At 47.4% G+C, this 25,637-nt stretch overlaps 1 protein-coding gene across 2 annotated transcripts in view; it reads left to right on the forward strand.

Annotated features, from left to right (window-relative positions):
- Positions 1 to 25,637, forward strand: part of LOC141094213 (uncharacterized) — a 45,089-nt gene that overhangs the window by 16,824 nt on the left and 2,628 nt on the right. For both annotated transcript variants that reach the window (XM_073580010.1, XM_073580011.1), the window contains exons 2-6: positions 9,771 to 9,920; positions 10,050 to 10,229; positions 10,313 to 10,436; positions 10,516 to 10,613; positions 10,812 to 10,902. In XM_073580010.1, coding sequence (XP_073436111.1) covers positions 9,771 to 9,920; positions 10,050 to 10,229; positions 10,313 to 10,436; positions 10,516 to 10,613; positions 10,812 to 10,902 — 643 coding nt within the window. The remainder of the gene's footprint in view (positions 1 to 9,770; positions 9,921 to 10,049; positions 10,230 to 10,312; positions 10,437 to 10,515; positions 10,614 to 10,811; positions 10,903 to 25,637) is intronic.

Below are 25,637 nucleotides of genomic sequence, written 5' to 3' on the forward strand. Positions count from 1 at the left end.
ATGCTGGCTGTCAATATTGAAGACATGGTGATCTCAGATCATAGTCCTGTAACTCTGGACTTGGCTGATATACACCAGAAAGGGACAGACTATATATGGCATTTCCCGGGATCCATGACAAAAGATTATGATTTTGTAAAATGGATGGGAGAATGGTGGACAGAATTTACATCCCATAATGAAGAACACAAATCCAACCTAGACTTTATTGGGAAACAGCGAAGGCAGTATACATCATAGCCCAAACACAGAGATTAAAGAAGCAAATAAAAGACCAATTTTTAATGGCAAGTGACGAAGTCAGGACAACATATACAAAATATAAAAAATCCCTATTGGACGAGGATAAAAACAATTGGATGAGAGCTAAAAAAGATTTTGATGAATGGGCAGAAAAAAGGAGAACAAATATGTAAGAGCTACTTGGACATAGAACTAAATAGGTATGGCGACAAAGCAGGGAAAATAATGGCCAATTTGGTCAAGGGAAGGTATGCTCCTACATCTATAATGGCAATTAGGAATAAGGGAGGACAACAACTGACGGACCCTAAAGATATAAATAGAGAGTTGGGGAAATTTTATGCTGACCTGTACAGAGAGGAAGGATGACAAGACGCAACAGGGGACGCATGGCTTGACAAAATTAATATCCCAAAACTTACGGATGAGGAGCTACAAGACTTAAATGGCTATATCACAGAGGAAGAAATAAGTATGGCAATAAAGGGGTTAGGGTCCAATAAAGCTCCTGGACCCGATGGGTTTAATGGTTCCTTCTATTAAATGGACAAATAACTCCCATATTTAACAGTATTCTGCAAGGGGAAGACCTGTCAGAAGTTATGAATACGGCTTACAGAAAACTCCTCCCGAGGGGAGGGAAAGACCTAGAAGATCCCTCGGGATATAGGCCAATATCATTAATAAACCAAGATGTCAAACTCCTTTAATAAATAATGGCCAATAGACTGGCTAGGATACTACCTAGGTTAATTTTGAAACATCAAACAGGCTTTGTAAAGGGAAGGTCAGCCGTTACTAATATTAGTAAAGCTATGCTGTTACTAGACATGACTAGAAATAAACGCATGGAAAGGGGGGGAAGATCAAGCTATGGTTACACTAGATGCAGAAAAAGCCTTTGACAACGTGAGGTGGCCATGGCTGGGTCAAGTATTAGAATACATCTGGTGGGCACCTTTAGGGACTTTTTAACAGCTCTATATCATAACCCAAGAGCAAGGATATATACGCCCGGATTTTGGTCAGAAACCTTCAAGCTGAAAAAAGGAACGAGGCAGGGGTGCCCTCTGTCCCCTCTATTGTTTAGCCTGGCAATAGAATCCCTGTCAAGATATCTAAATGATCATGATATATACTGGGGAGTAGCGGTGGGGGGACAGACGGTTAAATCTGCATTATTTGCGGATGACATAGTTTTATTTATGAGAAATCCAGAAGATCTCCCTAGATTACTATCAGAGATTGAAAAATTTGGAGAATTTTCGGGCTTTCTGTTAAATAAGAGTAAATGCGAGATTTTGTTCATGAGAAATGATGAGAAACGAAGCCAGGAAAATTATTATTAATATTTATATAGCGCCATTGATTCCATGGTGCTGTACAAGAGAAGGGGTTACATACAAATTACAGATATGACTTACAGTAAACAAACTAACAATCACAGACTGATATAGAGAGGAGAGAGGACCCTGCCCTTCCGGGCTTACATTCTACAGGATGGTGGTGAAGGAGATAGGTTGGGGGTTGCAGCAGCTCCAGTGATGGTGAGGCAGTAGCTTCAGTAATGATGAGGGGATCATTGCAGGCTGTAGGCTTTCCTGAAGAGATGGGTTTTCAGGTTCCGTCTGAAGGATCCAAGTGTTGTTGATAGCCGGACGTGTTGGGGCAAAGAATTCCAGAGGATGGGGGCTATTCGGGAGAAGTCTTGGAGGCGGTTGGGTGAGGAGCGAATAAGTGTGGAGGAGAGAAGGAGGTCTTGGGAGGATCGGAGATTACATGAGGGAAGATATCGGGAGATTAATTCAGAGATATATGGAGGAGACAGGTTATAGATGGCCTTGTAGGTCAGTATTAGTAATTTGAACTGGATACGTGGAGGGAATGGAAGCCAGTGAAGAGATTTGCAGAGGGGAGAAGCGGAGGGGTAGCGAGGAGAGAGATGAATTAGTCGGGCAGCAGAGTTAAGGATGGACTGGAGAGGTGCGAGGGTGTTAGCAGGAAGGCCACAGAAAAGGATGTTGCAGTAGTTGAGACGGGAGATGATGAGGGCATGCACAAGCATTTTAGTAGAGTGAGGGTTGAAAATAATATAGTGGGTATTCCGAAAGCGACAACCTCTATAAATACTTGGGAATAAATTTGGGGAGATCGTCGAAACAGATATATGATCTAAACTATAAACCAATTATTGACAAAATAGAAAAAGAATTGGAAAGATGGGGGAGCTTACCCCTCTCACTATTAGGAAGAAGCCACCTAATCAAAATGACAAGTTTTGCAAGACTTCTGTACCCATTGCAGACTATTCCAATGCTGATCAGACACGTGGATGTTCTAAGACTGAATAAGTTCATATGGAGAGGGAGAAGGGCGAGACTTGCTTTGAGAGTTTTAATGCACTCAAAAGAGGGGGGGTAGGATTCCCAAGCATTAATGGCTACAATCTCTCATGCTTAATGAGAAATGTAATTGATTGGGTTAAAAAGACGGGGCGTTATACCGACTATGCGCTAGAATCGGAATTTTGTGGTCCATGGGACCTGACGGCATTGCTTCACACACCATTGCCACATATTCCTCCAGATATTAAACACTCGGTAATCTGTAGGGACACCATTGCCACATGGAAGGCAGTACGGAATAAACTGAAAATGTCATGGAAGGTATCAAAACATCTTAATCCCTGGGCGTTCCCAGCCTTTAAATTGGGTAGAGAAAATAAATTATATACGTAATGGATCCTAAAAGGTATACAGACGCTAGATGACTTAATACACGTTCAGGACTGTCATTGGCTGACGGGACCAGAGGTGATAGACAAATATAAAATGCCACGTTTGCATCTGATGCTCTATAGTCAATTAAAGCACTATGTATTAGATAATTTACAAGATGTGAGGAGGGAAATCGACTCTGAGGTATGGGGCAACATGGTTACCAGGGACATTGGGGAAGTATCAATCTCCTCAATATATGGGGAACTGAGGGACATGCTACGTCCATCAGGAGCAGACAGAGTTTTTCACAAATGGGGAAAACACATACAAGATGGAGACCTTGATCATAAAATACTACAAGGTTGGGAACTGGTAAGGAAACATATTATCAATGAACAGTGGAGGGACAGCCAGTTTAGGACAATGCACAGAATAATATGCGGATTCAATATACAGCCTAATCCACAAAAACCTGACAGGCAAACAAGTTGTCCTAAATGTAACACACCTAAAACAGACATGGAGCATGGAATATGGTCGTGCCCTAAAACACAAGAACTCTGGGTTAAGATTCAAGGCATGTATTTACAGATGTGTGGGATTTGGGTGGATATCGATCCATTGAGCTAGTTGTTCCACTATACGACAGGCAAAACAAGAGGTGGAAAACTGCACGATCTGTTTCACACCGTGACACTGGTAACAAAGCATCTAATTTTGCAACATTGGCTTGCCAAAACGCTTCCAGGGAAGAAGAAGGTGAAGGCAGGGTTGCTTTCTGTCCTGTATTTGGAAAAAAAAGAGACAGAAAGATAAAATGACAGAAAAGTTTTTCAGAAAGTGGAGACTGTTCATAGAATCGATGTTATCTACTGGAGAAAAACAGGGGATAATGGTGTCTTTCATTAACTCAGATTGGTATCTATTAGAAGACTTAAGTGGTAATTTGGGTAAACTTAAATATGTCATTGAGTAATCACATCAGAAAGTTTACAGACAGAAAATTGGTTGGTCAGAGTGTGGCTGGTAGATTTATGGACATATGGGGATAAGTTATTGTTGTTTGGGTAACTTCAATTTGTTTGACCTAACCCTACATACGTTTAGTATGTAAGAGATACGCTCTATACGATTGCATTGTATACAATGGTCTTTATGTTGTATTCGATATAAATTTAATAAAAAAGAAGTTTAAAAAAAAAAAAGAAGAGACTTATGGTACACGTTGGGGATCCGAAGTGATGGAGGTAAGCATAAGCGAAAGGCAACTGGATTGACACCCTCAATCATCTCGTAAGGACCAATAAACTTGTTTCTGGTAGACGACCACACTTTATCTCCTACCAGACATTTAGGTCCTACAGATAGTCGCTTATCAGCAAAATGTTTCTGTTTGCCCTGAGCCACCCCAATGTTCTTCTGGACCTCCCTCCACACCTCCCCCACCCGTTAAACCGCCGAATCAGACCCTGGCCACCCCGAATCCAGCCTGGAAAATTCTCCAAAATGGGGGTGAAAACCGTAGTTACAGAAAAACGGAGAAGTGCCAGTGCACTGGTTAACCTGATTATTAAATGTGAATTCAGCCACGGGCAACGAGGAACACCAATCATCCTCCTGAGATGTGGCAAGACACCGCAAAATCTTTTCAAGTGACTGGTTGGTCCTCTAGGTCTGACAAGTAGTTTTGGGATGGTAGGCTGAGGAGAAGGTCAAGCTAATATCCCATCTCTTACAAAATGCCCTCCAGAATTTGGATGCAAATTGCACCCCTCTATCAGACACCAAATTCAGAGGCACGCCATGCAACCACACAACGTGCTCAATAAACAACTTGGATAGTGTTTATGCGTTAGACAGTCCTGCCAAAGGTACAAAATGCGCCTGTTTACTAAATCTGTCAACTACTACCCAGACCACAGTTTTGCCATTGGAGATCATTGATAAAATCCATGGACAAACGAGTCCAAGGTCTATCCGGAATTGGCAATGGTACCAATTCCCCAGCCTGTTATGGGAGACTTTAACACCTGCACATGTAGCACAAGCAGACACAAACACGGCGATGTCAGAAGACATGGAGGAACACCAGAACAGTCTGGCAATAGCTCTCCGGGTGGCCAAGACTCCAGGGTGCCCACAGAAAGCAGAGTCGAGGAACTCCCGGAGCACCCTCAACCGATATTTAACAGGAGCGAAGAGCTTGTTTTCTTGCAATGACGAAGGAGCAAGACACTGAGCCTCACGAATATCCCGCTCCAATTCGAAGGACACCCTAATAACGACCACCCCATGCTGAAGAATGGAGGAAGGAGGTTCAGGAGGTGATATCGGATCCAAGCTGCGAGATAAGGCATCAGCCTTGTCATTCTTTGAACCAGGTCGAAAGGTGATGGAAAAATAAAACCGTGAAAAAAAAACGACCACCTCGCCTGTCTAGGGGTCAAACGCTTGGCAGACTCAGTGTAAGACAGGTTATTGTGGTCTGTAATCACCGTAATCCAATGAATAGCCCCCTCCAAAAAGTGCCTCCATTCTTCATATGCCAGTTTTATGGCCAATAACTCCCGATTCCTGACATCGTAATTTCTATCAGGAGAAAATTTATTGGAGAAAAAAGTACAAAGTTTTAAATTAGTCAGTGATCGGTCCCTGAGACAACACCACCCCCACTCCCACCTCCGATGCGTCCACCTCAACAATGAATGGTTCAGACGGATCGGGCTGGACCAATAAAGGAGCAGACATAAAACATTTTTTCAATATAGAAAAGGCAACAACTGCCAGGGGTGACCAGTCTTTAAGATCAGCCCCCTTACGAGTGAGATCAGTGAGAGGCTTGACAACCTTAGAAAACCCCTTAATCAATTTAAATAGTAATTGGCAAAGCCCAAGAAATGCTGAAGACCTTTAAGGTCTCTTGGTTGCACCCAATCAACAATGGCCTGTACCTTTCCAGGGTCCATACAAAACCCCTTGGCAGACAGGATGAACCCAAGAAAGGACAGCTCTTGGACAAAAAATGATCACTTCTCAGGTTTAGCGAACAGAGTTCTCCCGTGACCTCTGAAGAACTGCACGTAGATGACCCATGTGAGATTCTTTGTCAGATGAAAATACAAGCATGTCATCTAAATAAACAACCATAAAGCGTCCAATGAAGTCAGAAAATACATCATTAATGAAATTCTGAAAAACTACTGGCGCATTCATGAGATCAAAGGGCATGACCAAATTTTCAAACAAACCCTCAGAGATGAGGAATGCTATTTTTTCCACTCATCCCCCTACCGAATACCAATAAGATTATACGCTCCCCTGAGGTCCAACTTGGAATACCACTTAGCCCCAGATAATTGGTTGTAAAGATCAGGGATAATGGGAGGGGGTAGTATTTCTCACTGTAATTTTATTTACTTCCCAAAAATCGAGGCAAGGACGTAAACCACCATCTTTTTTTTTTTTTTTTACAAAAAAGAATCCAGCAGCCACAGGAGAGAGAGGGATGGATGTGACCTTTATGTAAAGTTTCTGAGACATACTCTTTCATAGCGGTACGTTCCGGGCTGGAAAGATTTGTACAGATGAGCATTGGGCAATTTGGCACCTGGAATGAGATTAATAGTACAATCATAGGGGAGATGTGGGGGCAAGATCTCAGCCTCTTTTTCAGAAAACACATCCTTAAAATCTTTCAGGTACTCCAGAATACCATCCAGATTAACGGACGACACCAGCACAGCAGAAAGACAACCCTTTGAACAATTAGGACCCCATTTCACAATATCCCGAGATTATCAGTCAATAACAGGATTGTGCACCTGTAGCCAGGGGAATCCCAACACCAGTCCCACTGGAAGATTATCCAGAACATAGCATGAAATGTGTTTCTGATGCAAGGAAACCACCTTGAGGAGAAACTCCTCTGAGACAAGTTTAACAATATTCCTAACCAGCGGTGTTTTATCAATGGCAATTATATGAATTGGCGTTTCAAGCCTAACTGTCTCTGTTACACTAGGACACCAAGCTTGAGTCAATGAAGTTCATGGATGACCCACAGACCATGAAAGCTGAAGTGGGTGTATAACAATCCCCACAACAAAGTTCCACCTCCAACAAAATCTTTTGAACTGTGGCTAATGGTACCTGAGAGTCCGGGTGACCTCCTCGAAAATCACCCAGACTCTGCAGCTTGTTAGTCGGTGGGCAAGAGGGGCAGTCCTTCATCCATTGTCCCAGGTTTCCACAATAGAAGAATTGTCTCCTTTCACATTGCCACTTCCTCTCCTTCTCCTTGAGGTTAATGGCCCCAACCTCCATAGGTTCCACATATGGCATCATCTTGGACTTAACAGGGTATACGGAAACCTCCTGCTGGATTACTCCTCCCTTCCAAAATCTCTGATCTATATGAATGGCCTGAGTCATGGCCTCCTCCAAAGAACTGGGTGGAGGAAGGAGAGCCAGAGCATCCTTAAGATGATCTGACAGGCCCCTCCTGAACTGACATCTTAGCGCAGAGTCATTCCAGGTCACATCGATGGACCATCGTTTAAACTCTGAGCAATAACATTCAGCAATGAGTTTACCCTGGGCGAGACCCATGACTGTGTCCTCTGCCACCCTGACCCGGTCCGGTTTGGCAAATATCAGTCCTAAAGCCTCAAAGAACCTATCCACAGACACACATTCTAGGGCAGTAACAGGTAAAGAAAAAGCCCAAGTTTGAGGACCCTCCCGGAGTAACAAAATGATTATCCCTACCCATTGACTCACATCATCAGAGGATCGGGGTCTAAGGGAGAAAAGCAGCCTACAACTCTCCCTGAATGTATGGAACTTCTCCTTTTCCCTGGAGAAAGTATCTGGGAGCCTGACCGTAGGTTCAGGAGAGTGTAGCAAGACATCTATGGGTTCCAAGTGCTTACAGGCTGATTGTGTAGTAGAACCCAGAAAAGACTTTACTGTCTCAGAAAGTTCCCTTTGGAGTTGATTATGGAAAGTGGCCAGGGCTCTATGTTCCACAGACAAGTCCTGCAACATTTGAGTCAGATTAGACCTCTGATCCGCTAGAGTATGAAGTGGATCCATAAAGAGCGGAACAAAGAAAAAAAAAACTGTCTATGGTCAGTTATAATGTCACGCTGCAGCTCTGCAAGTAAATGCAAGCTCCACTAGATGGCAGCAAAGTGGAGGGAGGACTGCAATTCTACTCAGAGCAGACCAGCAGCACTGCAGTGAGGCTACCACCAGGTGGTAGCAGAATAGTCAACCAAGCCGGGTCGATACCAGAGAGAAGCAAAGTACCAAGGGGAATACCAAACACAGAGTCTGAGGAGCGTCAAAAGGTTAGTACTGGTCAGAAGCAGATGTACAAGAAGCAAGAGACAGGATCAGGGCTTAGCCAAAGCAGAGTCAAGTACAGGGAAATCTAAACACTAAGGGAAACACTAAGTTGGGGAAGGAAGAGAGGAAGGAACAGACATGGGCAAAGTCAGCTAAACACAGCAGGGCAAATCAGGGTATCACTAGAGTCCGCTACTCATGCCGTAGGCAGAAAATATAACTGACACTGCCTGCAGGATGCAGCGCAGAGAAATAGCAGACCTGACACCAGAACGAGGCAGAGAAAAGTTAACCCCTGACCTGACCAGCCCAGGAGAGGGGAAGACAGGACTCAAAACCCGGTCTGGATCATGACACATTTATTACTCTCATAGTACGGAGCCCCTTTTTTGGCCCCCACATATCGTATAATGTTCCCACAGTACCACCATCCTCAATTTTATTTTTGTAATCAAGATAACGGAATGGAGAAAGTCAGCACTCACCCATTTTAGAAGACACTTCAGTCCTACTGATCCATATTCTTAGACCAGTGGAACACAGACCAGTAGAAGCGCAAATTAAGTCCAAAACGCTTGTCCGTCATATCTTTTTTTTTTTTTTCGAAATCACTGCACCTGCCTTGACGCTGCTAGCACTGTTGCACTTTATGTCGTTGTCCTGAATCAAATAAATTAAAAAGGACTGAAGTATCTTCCAAAAGGGGTGAGTGCTGATTTTCTTCATTCCATTGTCTTGATAATAAATAGTCACCCTGAAGATTTAATACAGTGGAGGTTGTAACATTGGTTCAATGTGTTCATATACTGGGTAAAAACTTTCTATTTGGTGCCTCAACACTTCACTATAATTATTTTAGGAATATTTCACACTTTTTTGGTGTTTTTCATGTAATATATGGAAGATTACATTGAGAAATTGGCAGCAAATAACTTCTGTCTTGATGTTCTTACAAAAAAGCTTTTCTAAAAGCCTCAAACTTCTGTGTGTGAATCAGAGCTGAGATCTAACGTGATAGAAGATTACAGTCCGGTGAAAACGGGAAACCTTCATATAGACGGCCGGTGGGGATGGAGTCAGTGACGGACTCTGGCCAAATATGTTTCTAGAGGTGTAGTAGAAGATGAAGATGTCGTCCTCATCGTGAAGTAGTTATTTCTCCTGTCACGTGTAATGAATATCTCCTGCAGTATTGCTAGTGCCGATTACAGTGTCGGTAAATGAGATGAGAATTAGCGTTATGGAAGATGAGTCTATGAGAAACGTATTCAGCTGCCGACTCCGAGGGAGAAACTGCTTGTTGTCTGTGGCCTAAATATATAGGTTTTATTAGTATATGTAAAGAAGAAAATAAAATAGTGTAAAATAATTTCCTCTTATGTTTCCCTTATTATCCCCAGTTATTGTATTACTCAAGATTTTTATATTGTTACATCGGCTTATTTTCTTCTCATTCAGATCTCTACAATATCGGATCCTCTCAGTGAAGACCTTCTACAAAAGAGAATATTCCTGATTTACCCATCAAAGATAGACATGGAAAGAGAAAAGATGGCGGAGAGGATATTACACCTCACCCTAGAGATCCTCTTCCGGCTTACTGGAGAGGTGAGAGATCCTGATGACGTCACATTACATCATTCTTATCTATGGGAATAACAGATGGACAGAACTGGAGAGGTGAGGACTCTGGAAATGTCTGTAGTGAGATTTATTAATGTGTCTCTCCATAACCAGGATTACACAGTAGTGAAGAAGACCTCTAGTGAACGCAGTCAGGACTCTGTGTCTGAGGGTTGCGGAAGAACCCTGAGCCCAATCACGGGACCTTCATCTCACTCCCTGATACATGAGAACATCAATGACCACAAGATCCTAGAACTCACCTACAAGATGATTGAGCTGCTGACTGGAGAGGTAACACTGCTGGGAATGTTTGGACATTACACAGTAACGCTATGAAGGGATCGGGGGAATGACGGTATTATTGTATGTGTCAGGTTCCTATAAGGTGTCAGGATGTTGCTGTCTATTTCTCCATGGAGGAGTGGGAGTATTTAGAAGGACACAGAGATCTGTACAAGAACGTCATAATGGAGGTTCCCCAGCTCCTCACATCACCAGGTAAGAGACAGGACTAAATATACTCGGCCTATATCTATATGAAAAGAATGAATTCAGTCCCTGTATGTGCTTCCTCCAGTTCTATCCAGTAAACGGACAACACCACAGAGATGTACCCGTCCTCTACTTCAACAGAACTGTAAACAAGAAGATCCCTATGCTCCTCAGGATCATCAGGTAAATGGAGAGAACGTGTCATGAGATCTCCCCTATGATGTGTAGATGGTTTTGAAGGTCTTGTGCTCAGTCTTGTTTTATCCACCAGTATTATATGTTTTATACATGTGTAATAAGAATGGTGGGGAAGGCAGGATTAAAGCTGATCATAGATGCAACTTCTCCATCTGTACGTGACTTTTATAATATTTGTTTCAGGGTGAAGATCTGACCCATGTTAATGCTACAGGGACATATGTGAGAGGTGATGAGCGGTGTAAAGAGGAGATTCCCACATATGACTACCCAGGTGAGTGGTAACCACTAATGCAGAGAAGTCACAGATTCTTCTCAGTCACCAGCTGTGGCTGCTTTATCGGTGGTGTAGTCCGGCCGTATTACCCTGATCACCATTTTGCCTCTAGACCACAACATTCTCCTTCACCCAAAACTGTTCAAATGACTTTGGGCATTGAAAGCCCTTTTCTATAGAACTTATCACCTGGATGATCCATCTGCCCCTGGAATTAGAAGATGTTGACCGTTACCTGCCCAGGTCTGTAAACTACAAATCCAAATCACCGCGTACATAGAATGTTCTGATAAATTAGAAAATCACTTGAAGAAAAGTATTATGATGGGTCTGTATCAGAAATCGGAGGGTAATGATGCTGTTGGCTTCCTAGAACCCTGATATGAATCTACCTTCTCCCATGTGCGCTGCTGAATGTGCTCATATGGTCCCTACAAGACCAGGTCCAGTCTTTCTGGCCAAAAGTTGTTTTAATGATTGACATTAAATGTGCAGTGAGTGTGAAGTGTGAATTTCTGTACAATAGCAAATAGTAGCGCAATGACTCCAAGGCCCATATAATCGCCAAGCACTCCTTCTCCACTACGCTATAATTTTTCTCTGCCGGGGTCAGCTTCCGGCTCAAATAGGTGACTGGATGCTCATCCCTGTTCACCTCTTGTGACAGCACCACTCCTAAGCCTACCTCTGAGGCATCAGCTGGACAATAAAGGATTTCTTGAAGTCGGGGCTGATGAGGACTGGCTGTCCACACAACGCCGACTTCAGAGAGTGGAATGCTTCCTCCGCTTGAGGATTCCACCGGACCATCACCATCTTCTTCCCCTTTAGCAGATCCGTTAGGGGTGCTGGTTTCCCAGCAAAATTGGGTATAAACCGGCGGTAGTACCCAATGATGCCAAGGAATGCCCTCACTTGTTTGGTACTTAAGGTCTTGGGCCAGTTTTGAATGGCCTCAATTTTGTTAACTTGGGGTTTGATAACCCCTCGACCAATCGCGTATCCTAAGTACCGGGTCTCGGTGAGACCTATCGCGCACTTTTTTGGGTTGGCTGTTAACGCCGCGATTCTAAGAGACTCCATCACTGCTTGTACCTGGGACAGATGAGTATCCCAGTTGGTACTAAAATGACTGTCTTCCAAATAGACCGACGCGTAACCCCAGTGAGGCGCCAACACAATGTCCTTCAGCCTTTGGAACGTGGCCGGAACCCCATGTAATCCAAAAGGCAAGACAACATATTGATTGAGGCCCTCTGGTGTTATAAAAGCGGTCTTTTCTTTCGCAGACTCAGTTAAGGGGACCTGCCAGTAGCCTTTTGTGAGGTCCAGCGTGGTGAAGTACTGGGCCTTCCCTAATCTCTCAATTAGCTCGTCCACCCATGGCATGGGATAGAGGTCAAATTTTGACACTTCATTTAACCTCCTGAAGTCATTACAGAAGCGTAAAGACCCATTGGGTTTCGGTATCAGGACAATGGGGCTGGCCCACTCACTTCAGGACTCTTCAATGACTCCCAAGTGAAGCATTTGCTTCACCTCGGCTGCGATGGCTTACGTTCGGGCTTCTGGTACTCGGTACGGTTTCATCCGCACCCTTACCTAGGGCTCAGTGATAATGTCATGTTGCATCACCGAGGTCCGGCCTGGCGGCTCTAAGAATACGTCCATATTCCTCTGCACGAGGGCCCGAGCGTCCCGCCGCTGCTGTTTGGTGAGAGTCATATATTTTAACCTGTTCCCCAGCTGTGTCCTTGGCCAGTGCCAGAGGGCCCTCTGTTGGTATGACTGGAGTCGCCTCCGTGATCAAACATTCCCGGTCCTTCCATGCCTTTTAGCAGGTTTACATGGTACTGCTGCTCGGGTTTCCTTTTCCCAGGTTGGTACACCTTATAATTCACGTTCCCCCGTATCTCATAAGGCCCTTGCCACTTCGCCATGAGTTTACTCTCTGGGGTGGGTACTAGTACCAACACCCGGTCCCCTTCTTTAAAGGTCCTGACCGTGGCCCTTTTATTATTCGTACGGCTCTGAGCAGCCTGCGCATTCAACAGATGCTCCTTTACTATGGGCCGCACGACCGCAATCCGATCCTGCAATTTTGCCACATACTCGATGACACTCTTATGGGGAGTGGGCTCCTGTTCCCACATCTCTTTGGCTACATCCATCAGTCCCCTCGGGTGCCTGCCGTACAGTAGCTCAAATGGGGAGAACCCCGTGGACACCTGTGATACCTCGCGGATGGCGAACATGAGACCACCTTGGCGACCACCTTTTTTAGCATGGCTTTGAGGGTCTTATTAAACCTCTCCACCAACCCTTAGGTTTGTGGATGATATACCGATGTACATAGCTATTTAATTTGGAGCAACTTGCACAGCTCCTTGGTCAACTTATACATAAAAGGGGTTCCCTGATCTGTCAAGATCTCCTTGGGTAGCCCAAGGCGACAAAACATGGCAAACAGTTCCCTGGCTATTAATTTAGCCGAGGTGTGGTGGAGCAGTATCGCCTCTGGATACCGGGTGGCGTAGTCTATGACTACCAATACATGTTGGTGACCCCGGGCGGATTTTACTACTGGCCCTACCAGATCCATCGCAATCCGCTCAAAGGGTACCTCTATAATGGGCAGAGGCACCAATGGGCTCCGGTAGTTCGAGGTGGGCGAGATCAGTTGGCACTCCGGACACGTCTCACAATACCTTTGGACCTCAGCGTAGACACTTGGCCAGAAGAACCGCTGCAGTATGCGCTCCTGAGTCTTTTTGGCTCCCAAATGCCCTCCCAGCATGTGAGCGCGTGAGCCATGTCGAGCACCACCCGGCGGTAGGGCTGGGACACTACCAGCTGTTCTACCACCTCACCCCTGATTTTATCAACCCTGTACAGTATCTCCTGGTTGAATACCATCCGTGGGAACTCCATCTCCGCACCTGGTTGCTGAGCCACCCCATTTATCTCAATTACTCTCTCCTGTGCCCGTGCCAAAGTGGGATCCTGGAGGTGAGCTGTCCCGAACTTACCAGAGGACAACTCTAGTTCAGGGATCGGTGGGGTCTCTTCGACCTCCCCTGCCAATACCTCTAAGGAAAACCTATCAGGGATACATCCTGTCCCTAGGTTGATGACCCCTATGGCAGGTATCCCTGACTCGGCGTCTTCAGGTTCAGCGCACGGAATACCATTGTCCCTGAGAGGGTTAACTCTGGTCTCCCTCAGGGACCAGAACAGGGGCAAGTCTCTTCCCAATACAGTCCCATATGGAAGAGTCTTTACTACTCCCACCACATGTTTTACTTCCCCACACGGGGTGGAGAAGGTGACCTCCACGGTCGGGTACTCTCGGCGGTCCCATGTATGCACACCATCCCCACCTTACGCCCATTAGGACTGTCCCTAGCAACCAGGGACCCATGCACCATAGTTACCAAACTCCCCGAGTCCAAGAGAGCGTCCGTCTGGTACCCATTAACGAGTACCTGGTACAGATGACGTTCAGTACCAGCAGGGTTTGTAGAGGCAGTGCAGACTGGCTGGGCATACATAGATACCCGGCGGGTATACCCGCAGTCCATGGGTTTGGTTGTTGGGGGGCAGTTAGCAATCACATGTCCAGGCTCTTGGCATTGCCAACACTTAAGAACTGGGGCACGAGGGAACCGTGGGGCCACGTTAGGGGACACGGGCGGTTGACACTCTCCTTCTGAGATATTCCCTCAGTTCGGGCATGATCCGTATGGACCTTGGTAGAGGATTGTGGATTTTTCCCAGGCTCCTAAGCTGACAGGGCCTTACGTGACAGATGACGTGGGGCAGTGTCCTGTATAAAGTCTTGAGTGACTGTATACTGCTCCACCAGTCGGACCACCTGATCCAGAGTGCCCGGGTCCCCTTGCCCCACTCAACACTGTATGGCGGCTGGCAGGGCCCTCACCAGTCGGTCGACCACCACCCTCTCTACCATCTGGATCGGGGTTAAAGTCTCAGGCTGTAGCCATTTTCTTACCAGTTGCAGTAAGTCATAAGCTTGAGACCGGGCTGGGAAAGTCTCAGAAAAGGACCACTGGAACACCTGTTGGGCCCGCACATATGTATTAACCCCCAGTCGATCAAGGATCTCACCTTTCAGCTTCCCATAGTCCAGGGCATCGTCCCGACAGGTTCAGGTAGGCCTTTTGGGCATCTCACGTCAAGAAGTTGGAGACCACTTCAGCCCACTGAGCCACCGGCAAGTTCTCCCGCTCTGCAGTGCATTCAAAGATGGTGAGAAAAGCCTCCATGTCGTCCTCAGGTGCCATTTTTCTCAGCGCTGAACGGACCTTGTACCGGGCTTCCGATCGGTATGTAGTGGCTGGGGATCCTGCCTCTTGCAGAGCCGCAATCTGCTGCAGAATTAAATTGTTGGTTTACCGCTGCTGCTGTAGCTGCTGCTGCTGTTCCTCTTGCAGCTTCTGCATTCGCACCTGCGAGGCGGCCAACTGTCTCACTATTTCCTCCATCTTATCAGTCAGCTTAAGCTGCAGCTTTGCAGGCCTAATATACGACATGCAGCACGCTTTGGGTATGCCTCAATTCACACTGCCCGCATTCTCCACCGTATGTAAAGCAGCGGTGTCGATGCTGTGCAGTTATGAGGCAGTGACTCAGCAAGTTCAAAACAGAAAGGATTTTAATGTCCAACAAAACTCACTCAATGCACAGCACGCTGTATCTTCCAGATCGCAGCCGGGTAAACAAAACACCAGTCCAGGGCAGTTGCTGTGAGCGACGTACTGCCGGGTATGCAGGGAGGGTTGCCAGTACCTTTGGCTCTGCTGGCCCTGTGTTAACTCGCACAGGGTGTGCACTGCAGATCACCTGCTCTGTTTCCTCACCAGAGCAACACTGACCAAAACAACCCTTCCAGCAGGGTTTTTTTCCTTTTCCATCCTGTGGCCGTAGGCCACTCATAAGACTACCTTTCTGCAGTCCGTTTAAAAAATAAAAGCCCATACCGTGTTTTCCTAAATAAACTCCTTGGTCCAAATTGCTTGACCAGGTGTGAACGTACTTTTATTCTGCTCTGCGAGTCAGAGGCACATTGCTGTGATCACAAGGCACTCCAGCGGATCTAATACATTTCTGTGCACATCCTGGAGGACACATAGCGACCCTCACATATGATACCGGTCACTGCCTCACAACACTGTATTTTTCAGACTATTAGACAGACCTAGGTTTTAGAGGAGGAAATTAGGGGGAAAAAAGACCGAAGCAAAAATGTGGTCAATTCTGTACTTAATATCCTGGTAAATATGGTCCCCTCATCTCCATCCTGAAACACATGGCCCCTTATCCCTATCCTGGCATGCATGGCTCCCTCATCCCTATCCTGGTATGCATGCCACCTCATCCCTGGCCTGGTATGCATGACCTTCTCATCCCTATACTGGCAGGAACAATCGCCCTCATACCTATACTGATATGCAGGGTCCCCATCTCGTCCTAGTATGCATGGCTCCATCCCTATCCTGGTAGGCAGGGCCCCATCTCGTCTTAGTATGCATGGCTCCTCATCCCTATCCTGGTAGGAATGATCACCCTCATCCATATAATGGTATGCATGGCCCCATCCCTGTCCTGGTCTGCAGGGCTCCATCCTTTACTTGTTATGACTGGCCCCCATCCCAGTCCTTGTATGTATGACCCCATCCTTATCCTGATATGATTGATCCCATCCTTTCCTTATCCTAGTATGCATGGCCCTCTCAGAAAAGATGAAAAAACAAACATTACACTTACCTTCCCAGCACTCCCTTGCAGCATCTTGTTCCGACGCCAGCAGCTGCTTTATACTTGTAAGCAGCGCTTGGCAGGGACTTTATGCACTGCTTTCAAGCTGAAGGGCAGCTGTCAGAATACTCAGTGCTCCCTGCCAGGACTGTTCATCGCAGAGAGCAGTGAGTATTCATTGCTGTTCAGTAGCGTGCACAGTCTCAGCTGGAGCTTTCCTTCTGCTCTGGCTGACACTGCGCGCTACTGAAGAGCAATGAATACTCACTGCTCTCTGTGCAAACAGTCCCTGCATGCAGAGCACTGAGTATTCTGGCAGCTGCCTTTCAGCTTGCAAGCAGCGCATGACATCCCTGCCATGCGCTGCTTACAAGCATTAAGCAGCTGTTGGCAATGGAGCAGGACGCTGCGAGGGAGCTCCAGGAAGGTAAGTGTAATGGTTTGTTTTTTTAATCTTTTCTGATGGTGCCATGCATATCAGGATAAGGAAAGGATGGGACCAATCATATCAGGATAAGGATGGGGCAATGCATACCAGGAATGGGGGTGGGGGCCATTCATACCAGAATAAGGATGGGGCCAATCATACCAGGATGCTAAAAAGAAATATATTCATTGCCCTCCACGTCCATGGGGGTGGAATGCAGTGAAAATTCATTTCCAGGACGTCCCCCTGACAGCACAATGGAGGACGTCCTCCTCCTCCTTACAGGGACAGGAAAGCACACGAGAGGTTAAAAGGTCCTGTCCCACCCCCTTTCCCTCAGTGTCTTTCCTGTCTCTGCGGGACACGCGAGAGGATCGCCCAGGAAGCTTACCGGAGGGCCCGGGGGGATCGGGCGGCCAGTCTAAACCTTCCCCCTGTGAAGACGCCCAGGGCCGACACTCCCCGGTGGGGAGTCCCTCTGCCCCAAAGGCCAGGAGCAGAACGTCGCTCCTGGAGGGAGCCGCTCCTCCCGGTGGGAGGCTCTCTGCTCCAGGCAGCGCCGCTGTGGCAGTCACAGACCGGTCCCCTGCAGGCAGCAGACGGTGAGAGCGGGCGGTGCGGGCGCCGGCATTACAAACAGAGCACCCTCAGAGGCGCAGGTGGGGCCTAGAGACGGGCAGGAAGAGGAAGAATTTGGCGCGACGTTCGGGCTATCGCGAGAAGACGTGCGTCACTACCGGTGACGTCACGCGCTGTCTTTGAAACAGCGCGCGCCTGCAGCTCAGCGTCTACCCGGCAGGTTCAGCGGTAATGCACCCAGAAGCTCCGACAGATGGAGGGGTAAGTGTGCCTGGCGCAATCAGTCCGTCACACAGCATCCCCCGCAGGCCAGGACGACTGACCCGACCATCCCTGTCTTATGTTAAATAGGAAAAGGGAACCCCAGCAGCCCCCCGACAGTGAATAAGGACCCAGCTAAAGCCACATCTAAGTATGTCAGATGCCCGGTATACAGGGTAAAGCTGCCAGACACCCATATCCAAACCCTCTGCGGACCCTGCACTTCAAGGGTCGTAAGAGATGAACAGCCGTCCCTCCTTGCGGAGATGCGATCCCTGATTCGGGAGGAAGTACAGGCCTCCAGGTCCAGCCTTTCGCGGCAGCAGTCCCCCAGTCCGGGGCCAAGCCGCAAGCGGCCGAGGTGGGAGGCAGACTTAGTCTCGGAAGCAAGCTCGATTGAAGGGTCAGACTTCCGGGACTTCGACCCCGAGGAAGAAGGAGAGATACCGACCGATAGACGGGACCAGGGCAGGAAATACCTGTTCAGGCTAGAGGACACTGATGAGCTGGTGCAGGCGGTCAGGAGCACCATGCAGATCGAAGAAGTTCCTAAGCCACAATCTAGACAGGACCTGATGTTCGGGGGACTGGTCGCTCGGAAACACTGTGTTCCCTGTGAGCGAACACATTAAGACAATGGTTCTAGAGGAGTGTAAGGAGGCAGAGCGTCGACTCGTGCTGTCCCGCGATTTTAAGAGCCGACTGCCCTTTGACCCAGAGGAAACACGATTAATAGAGAAAATTCCTAAGATCGATGTTCCTGTAGCTAAGGTCACCAAAAAGACTGCCCTACCGTTCGAGGACTCATCAAGTCTCCGGGATCCGATGGACCGGAAGGCTGATGTCCTATTAAAGAGAACATGGGAAACGGCGGCAGCCCTTACTAGGGCTAACATAGCAGCCACCTCGGTGGCCAGGTCCATGTTCTTATGGGTTGGTCAGTTGGAAGAGAACCTAACCAACAAGGTTCCGAGATCTTAGCGTCCCTTCCCATGATGAAATCAGCCACAGCGTTTCTGTGAGATACGTCAGCCGAATTGATAAGGTTCACATCCAGGAACAGCTCCCTCTCCAATGCAGCTAGGAGAGCGGTATGGCTTAAATCCTGGTCAAGGGATAATGCTTCAAAGGCAAAACTATGCTCCATTCCCTTTTCAGGCACAAGGGTGTTCGGACCGGCCCTAGATAGCATCTTAGAGCAGGTGTCCGATAAAAATAAAGGCTTCCCAGAGAAAAAGCCCAAACGGCCCCAGCCCTTTCGGAGAGGCCCCTTTTTTAGGAGACAAACCGACTTTAGGAGCCTGGGTAGATCCAACAGGGGCTCCTATAGAAACTCCCACAGCCATGGTGGAAGCAAGGCCCCCCTTTTGCGTCAACCTCCAGGTATCTGGGGGAGACTCCGCGACTTCGTAGGAAGGTGGGCCCGGATTACCCACAACCAGTGCGTCCTCAGAACCATTGCAGAAGGTTATAGCATAGAATGTTGCTCCTCTCCCCCCGACAGATATATCATCCCCACTGTAGTCCTGGCGGACTCTGCCATGTGGACAGATCTACAGGACATGCTCAGGTCAGAGGTTATAGTGCCAGTTCTTCTGTCGGAAAGGGTCACTACTCCTCCCTGTTCTCCATTGCAAAGCCATCCGGAGAGGCCCAAACTATTATAAGCTTAAAACCTCTAAATGCCTGGGTTACGTACAAGAGGTTTCGGATGGAATCAATACGGTCGGCAATATATCTAATAGACAGGAATGCCGTCATGTGTACCCTCAACCTGAAGAATGCGTACTATCAGGTCCCTATCCATCCCTCATCCCAGAGACTGCTAATATTCGCAGTCAGACTACTGACCCGGACCTGCCACTTCCAGTTCCAATGCCTTCCATTCGGGCTAGCTTCAGCCCCTCGAATATTCACAAAGATGGTAGCGGAGGTAGTGGCCTACCTGAGAAATCAGGGTATCGTTATAATACCGTACTTAGACGACTTCCTCCTGGTGGCAAAATCAGAGGAAAAGCTTATTCGAGACAGAAACCAAACGGTCGTAATACTGGAGTTCCTCAGCTGGGTGATCAACGAACAGAAGTCAGACCTAACACCATAAAGCAGAAAGATCTTCCTGGGAGTTCTCCTAGATTCAGGAGGCAGAATATCCTTTCCACCACGAAAGAAGCAAAGGATTATTCAGGACAGAGCAGAGGACCTCTTGAAGCATCGCTCCTCCTTAAGAGGGGCGATGGAGGTCTTGGGCCTGATGACGGCTTGCATTCCGTGTGTCAGATGGGCCCAGTTCCATTCGAGACCCTTGCAGAAGGAAATTCTCGCAAAGTGGGACAGGCATCAGGCTTCACTCGACAGGCCCATAACACTGCCAGGTCCAGTGAAAAGGTCACTACGATGGTGGACACAGCCCAAGAACTTGCGGGTAGGCGTGCTATGGACAACCTGTCCTTATGTAGTAATCACCACAGACGCCAGTACGTGGGGATGGGGAGCCCACATAGAAGGGAAGATTTTCCAGGGAGAATGGCCAGTCAACATCAGAAACAGATCGTCCAACTTCAGGGAGCTCTTTGTGGTCTGGGAAGCCCTGTGGCAGAACCAGTCGGTCGTGAAGAATTGACACATTCGAATATTGTCGGACAACGTAACGGCAGTCGCATTCCTGAAGCACCAGGGAGGCCCAAGGCACCGACCACTCCAGGCTCTAGCAGAACAAATATTTGCATGGGCAGAGGGAGTGGTCCTCTCAGTAACGGCAATCCACCTGGAGGGTTCCCAGAACGTGGTAGCAGATTACCTAAGCAGGCAGCAGGTCTGCCCGACAGAGTGGGAGCTGAACGAAGAGATCTTCCATCAATTATGTCAGCGGTGGGGGACCCCCAGAATAGACCTATTCGCAAACCGGAAAAACTCAAAGGTCTCCAGATTCTACTCACTGAACCCAGCGGACCACCCGGACAGTGTAGACGCCCTAAGTCAGGTCTGAGAAGAGCCCCTCTCGTACGCATTCCCACCTCTAGCGCTCATACCAGCGGTACTCGGGAAGATCCGCGAGGAACGTGCAAGAGTGATATTGATAGTTCCATACTGGCCGAAGAGAAGCTGGTTTCCCTTACTAGGAGCCATGGCGGTAGGAAGCCCAGTTGAGCTACCCCTAAGGGAAGACGTCATCCACTAGGGCCCGATCAGCCACCCGAATCCAGCAAGACTCCACCTCTCGGCGTGGATCCTGAAAGGGACATCCTGAAGGCAAAGGGCTTATCAGATCAGGTCATATCTACCTTACTAGCCAGCAGGAAGCCAGTTACATCCGCAATCTACCGGAAGATATGGAAGAGAGTCTGTCTGGACGGTGGCAGGTCCGACCTCGTGGCAGGTACCCCTGACCTCCCTAGTGTCCTAGACTTCCTACAGTTCTAAGGGCCATGCAACGTCTTCGCCCCAGGATTAGGCAGCTCACCCCGCCTTGGGACCTTGGTCTGGTCCTTAGAACCCTATGTAGGGACCCATACGTTCCCAGCGAGAGAATGACCATCTCAACTCTCATTCGGAAAACGGCCTTCCTTGTAGCCATTACCACGGCCAAAAGAATAGGGGAGATCCAGGCCCTCTCCACCAAGGATCCATATCTCCAGATCAGACAAGATCATATAACTAAGATTAGATCCGTCATTTATCCCAAAGGTAGCCTCTTACCAAAATATAAATCAGGAGATAGTGTCACCATCCTTCTGCGACAATCCTCGTAACGAGAAGGAACAGCGCCTCCACTCACTGGATGTGAGACGGGCAGTTATAAACTATCTCGAGGCCACCAACAGTTGGCGTATAGACCCAAACCTGTTCATCCTTTTTGGGGGAAAAAATAAGGGGAAGAAAGCGTCTAAAGCATCCATCGCAAGATGGATAACGTTGGTGATTTCAGACTCTTACCAGTCGGAAGGCGTCAACCCGCCAGATACTCTAAAGGCCCACTCTACAAGGGCAGTATCGGCCTCTTGGGCCGAGCCAGCAGGCGCCTCAGTTGAACAGATCTGTAGGGCAGCAACCTGGGCCAGTTTTAATACTTTTTGCAAGCACTACAAGCTCGATGTGCTATCAGGTCAACATACCGCATGTGGGAGAAAGGTTCTCCAGGCGGTAATCCCAGCCTAAGGAGGTGCTTTGGTACTCTCCATGGTGCTGTCAGGGGGACGTCCTGGAAAATGGGTATTAGACCTACCGGTAATGATGTTTACAGGAGTCCATCCTGACAGCACGGGTAGTTCCCTCCCTGTTATGGTATGTTATGTTATGTCATATGCTGTAATATGATCGTATCATTATGGTGTTATTGCATTATCCACGTTGTGGTACTTGTTAAGTCACTGAGGGAAAGTGGGTGGGACGGGACCTTTTAACCTCTCGTGTGCTTTCCTGTCCCTGTAAGGAGGAGGAGGACGTCCTCCATGGTGCTGTCAGGATGGACTCCTGGAAACATCATTACCGGTAGGTCTAATACCTATTTTCTCTTTAGCAGCGGGCACAGGAGTTAGCCGTAGCCGCCAGCTCCTGCCTCTGTGACCCACTGCCCCGCCGACCTCCCCACCACAGCCAGAGCCGGTACATGTGGACTATAAAACGCACCACCCATTTTCCTCCACATTTTGGAAGGAAAAAAAGTGCGTCTTATAGTCCGAAAAATACAATATTTCTTAATTTACCATAGTATTCCTGAAAATAATAAACCAATATTAAACCTCCCAAAGACCAATGTCACCTATCCAACAACAGGACAGGAGTGGTACTGTGCAGTGTATATATACAGGACAGGAAAAGTGGTACTGAGCAGTGTATATATACCGTACAGGAGGAGTGGTACTGTGCGCTGTGTATGCAGGACAGTAAAAGTGGTAATGAGCAGCAGGGCTGACACTAGGAATTTCAGTGCTACATACTGGCAAAATTTTCAGGCCCCCTTGAGACTACGCCCAGGCTCCATCCACCCCAGCTCCACCTCCACCCTTCGAACCTTCCACAGTCCCACCGCTTACTCTTTGAAAAACTCAACTTCACCACGTCCTCATCAATCAGATATTAACAATTCCCATCAAACACCAGATCACACACATAGCCAGCAGCTTTTGTTCTGGCCAAAATAATTTTTAAGCTACCACCACGACACAGTAGACTTTTTTGGCCGACCCTACTCTACTCTAACTTATTAAATATAAATATATTTTTATGTAATTTTCTTTAAGGGGATGAGTCACATACATTTTTTTAAATGACCATTAATAAAACACACAAGGGACAAATACCATCACACCATGACCAGACCACATATTACCACCACATAGTGACTGAATACTACAATACTGAACATTAATAATAAAAAAAAACAATACTTGGTGACATTTTACACAGGAACTCTCTACATAGTATACAGTATCAGTATACAGGTAATACAGTGATCACCAGTGACATTATACACAGAAGCTCTGTATATAGTATACTTTATCAGTGTACAGGTAATACAGTGATCACTGGTGACATTATACACAGGAGCTCTGTATATAGTGTATATTGTCAGTGTACAGGTATCACACTGACTCACCAGTGAGGTCTCTAGCTGAAGTCCTTTATCTTTGCTTTTCTTTTTCATGCAGCGCAGACCGCCATCAATTCTTCCAGCCAGGACTCATCTCTGCATAAAATAACACAGTTACCTACAGCACGGCTTCCAGAGCACATTTCCCTCTTTTTTCATTTCTTCTACACTACACATCTGAATACAGATATGCACCCACCATTAATATATAATTGGTTATCATACAACCCACCATTCCAAATATAAATTATAATATGCCACTGAGCCCCTTCTAGCTATGCATAGCCACTTTCCCCACCTAATAAATATATAAATTAATTAGCACCTGTACTCTCTCCGCCAATTCATTTCCAGTCACTGTATACTCAACGCCCCTCACTATGTACCTCCTGCTACCCCGACTCATATTTACGTGCCCCTTCCCCCCAATTCATTGTCCTGTCTTCTCACTCCCACTCTCTATTCATTATCAACAGCTCTACCCCATATTCAATACATCATTTACTCCCCCACCCTCAAAATTCATTACTTGCTCTCTCCAGATCATCATTTGCTATCCCCACCCCCCACCTTCAATTCAATTGCTGTCCCTCTTAACACACTCTCCATTCATGATTTGCAGTCTTCCGTCCCCTCCCCCACTTCATCATGTGCAGTTCCCTTTACTCCATGTCATCCTTTGCAGTTCCTTTTAACCCCCCACTTCATGTGCAGTCCCCCTTTAACCCCTTCCCAACGTCATCATGAGCAGTCCCCCTTTAACCCCCTCCCAACATCATCAGGTGCAGTCCCCCTTTAACCCCCCTCCCCACATCATGTGCATTCCCCCCTTTAACCCCCACATCATGTGGAGTCCCCTTTACCCCATGTCATGCTTTGCAGTTCCTTTTAACCCCTACTTCATGTGCAGTGCCCCTTTATCCCCCCTCCTCACATCATCATGTGCAGTCCGCCTTTAACCCCCCTCTCCACATCATGTTCATCATGTGAGGACTCCCTCGCAGCACAGTGATGTTCAGTGTGATCAGCACAAGTACCAGCAGCAGCAGGAGCTATGCTGCCAGCCGCACCATCTTCTTGATGCGTCCAGCTTTCAGTGCCTGCTCGGCTGCACCCCCGTTCTCCGGGATCAGGGAGGGCCGGCTGGGTGGAGGAGCCGCCGCCAGCAGCACCACCACCGCAGCAGCTGCACTTGGCAGCCACTGTGGGACAGGAAGGAACAAAGCCCCTGGGAAAGCTTCAGGAGAGGGCAGCGGCGGGCGTGCCGCTGCAGTCCTGGTCAGCGTGTGCACCGAGATAATATGCGCGCACCAGGGCCTATGCAGAAGATTTAAAGGGCCAGCGGCACATTTTGAAGCTCAGAGCCGCCGGCCCAGCAGGCATCTACCCGCCTGGGCAGATAATCAATCCGGGCCTGCTGACTTTTCAGTCTGTATTAAAACTAATTTCAAGGATGATTGTGATAAACTACATATATCATGGCACAGGTGTAATGGTTTTATCTCTAAGCTGTGTGTGGCTGATGGCTGTAATATACATTTATTCACCCCTGCAGGAGATGTGTTGGCATGGCTCGAGCCCTGTTTTCATGAATTCACTCCATGTCATAAATTATATTGTTTTCGATCCTAAGAAATTCAGATTACAGCACAATCTCTCCTGAAATGGGGAGCAATATTATTTTCTCTAATCTTCTGGTCAGGACTCATAGTAGCTCCAATGGTCCACCATTAGTGAATGCAACTCCGGTTTACTGTTGGAGTTCTCCCCTCATACATACTGTACGTTGTTGTTGAGGATGTAACATATTTCTTTATTCTATGTCTTTTTTTACCTGTTCATTCTGTTTGATAGTTTGATTGTGGTGGGATTGTCCTGCCTCACTTATGTGAGAAGGACAGAATACAGAGTCAGAAGACACAAGAGTAGTCAGTAAACGGGCCACGGTCACAACAGGAGACAAATACACAAGCCACGAGCTGAGCACAGAGGACTGAACCAGAGGAGAACAGCGCTGTGTCTGGCAGATTCCGGCCATATGCTTTGGGCTTTAGTAGGGTGTGGTACTTTCCAGTCGGCTGAAGTAGGGAGCAG

The sequence above is a fragment of the Dendrobates tinctorius genome, unplaced genomic scaffold (genome assembly GCF_039654945.1).
Source record: "Dendrobates tinctorius isolate UK_male_01 unplaced genomic scaffold, ASM3965494v1 ptg000063l, whole genome shotgun sequence".
Classification (NCBI taxonomy): Eukaryota; Metazoa; Chordata; class Amphibia; order Anura; family Dendrobatidae; genus Dendrobates; species Dendrobates tinctorius.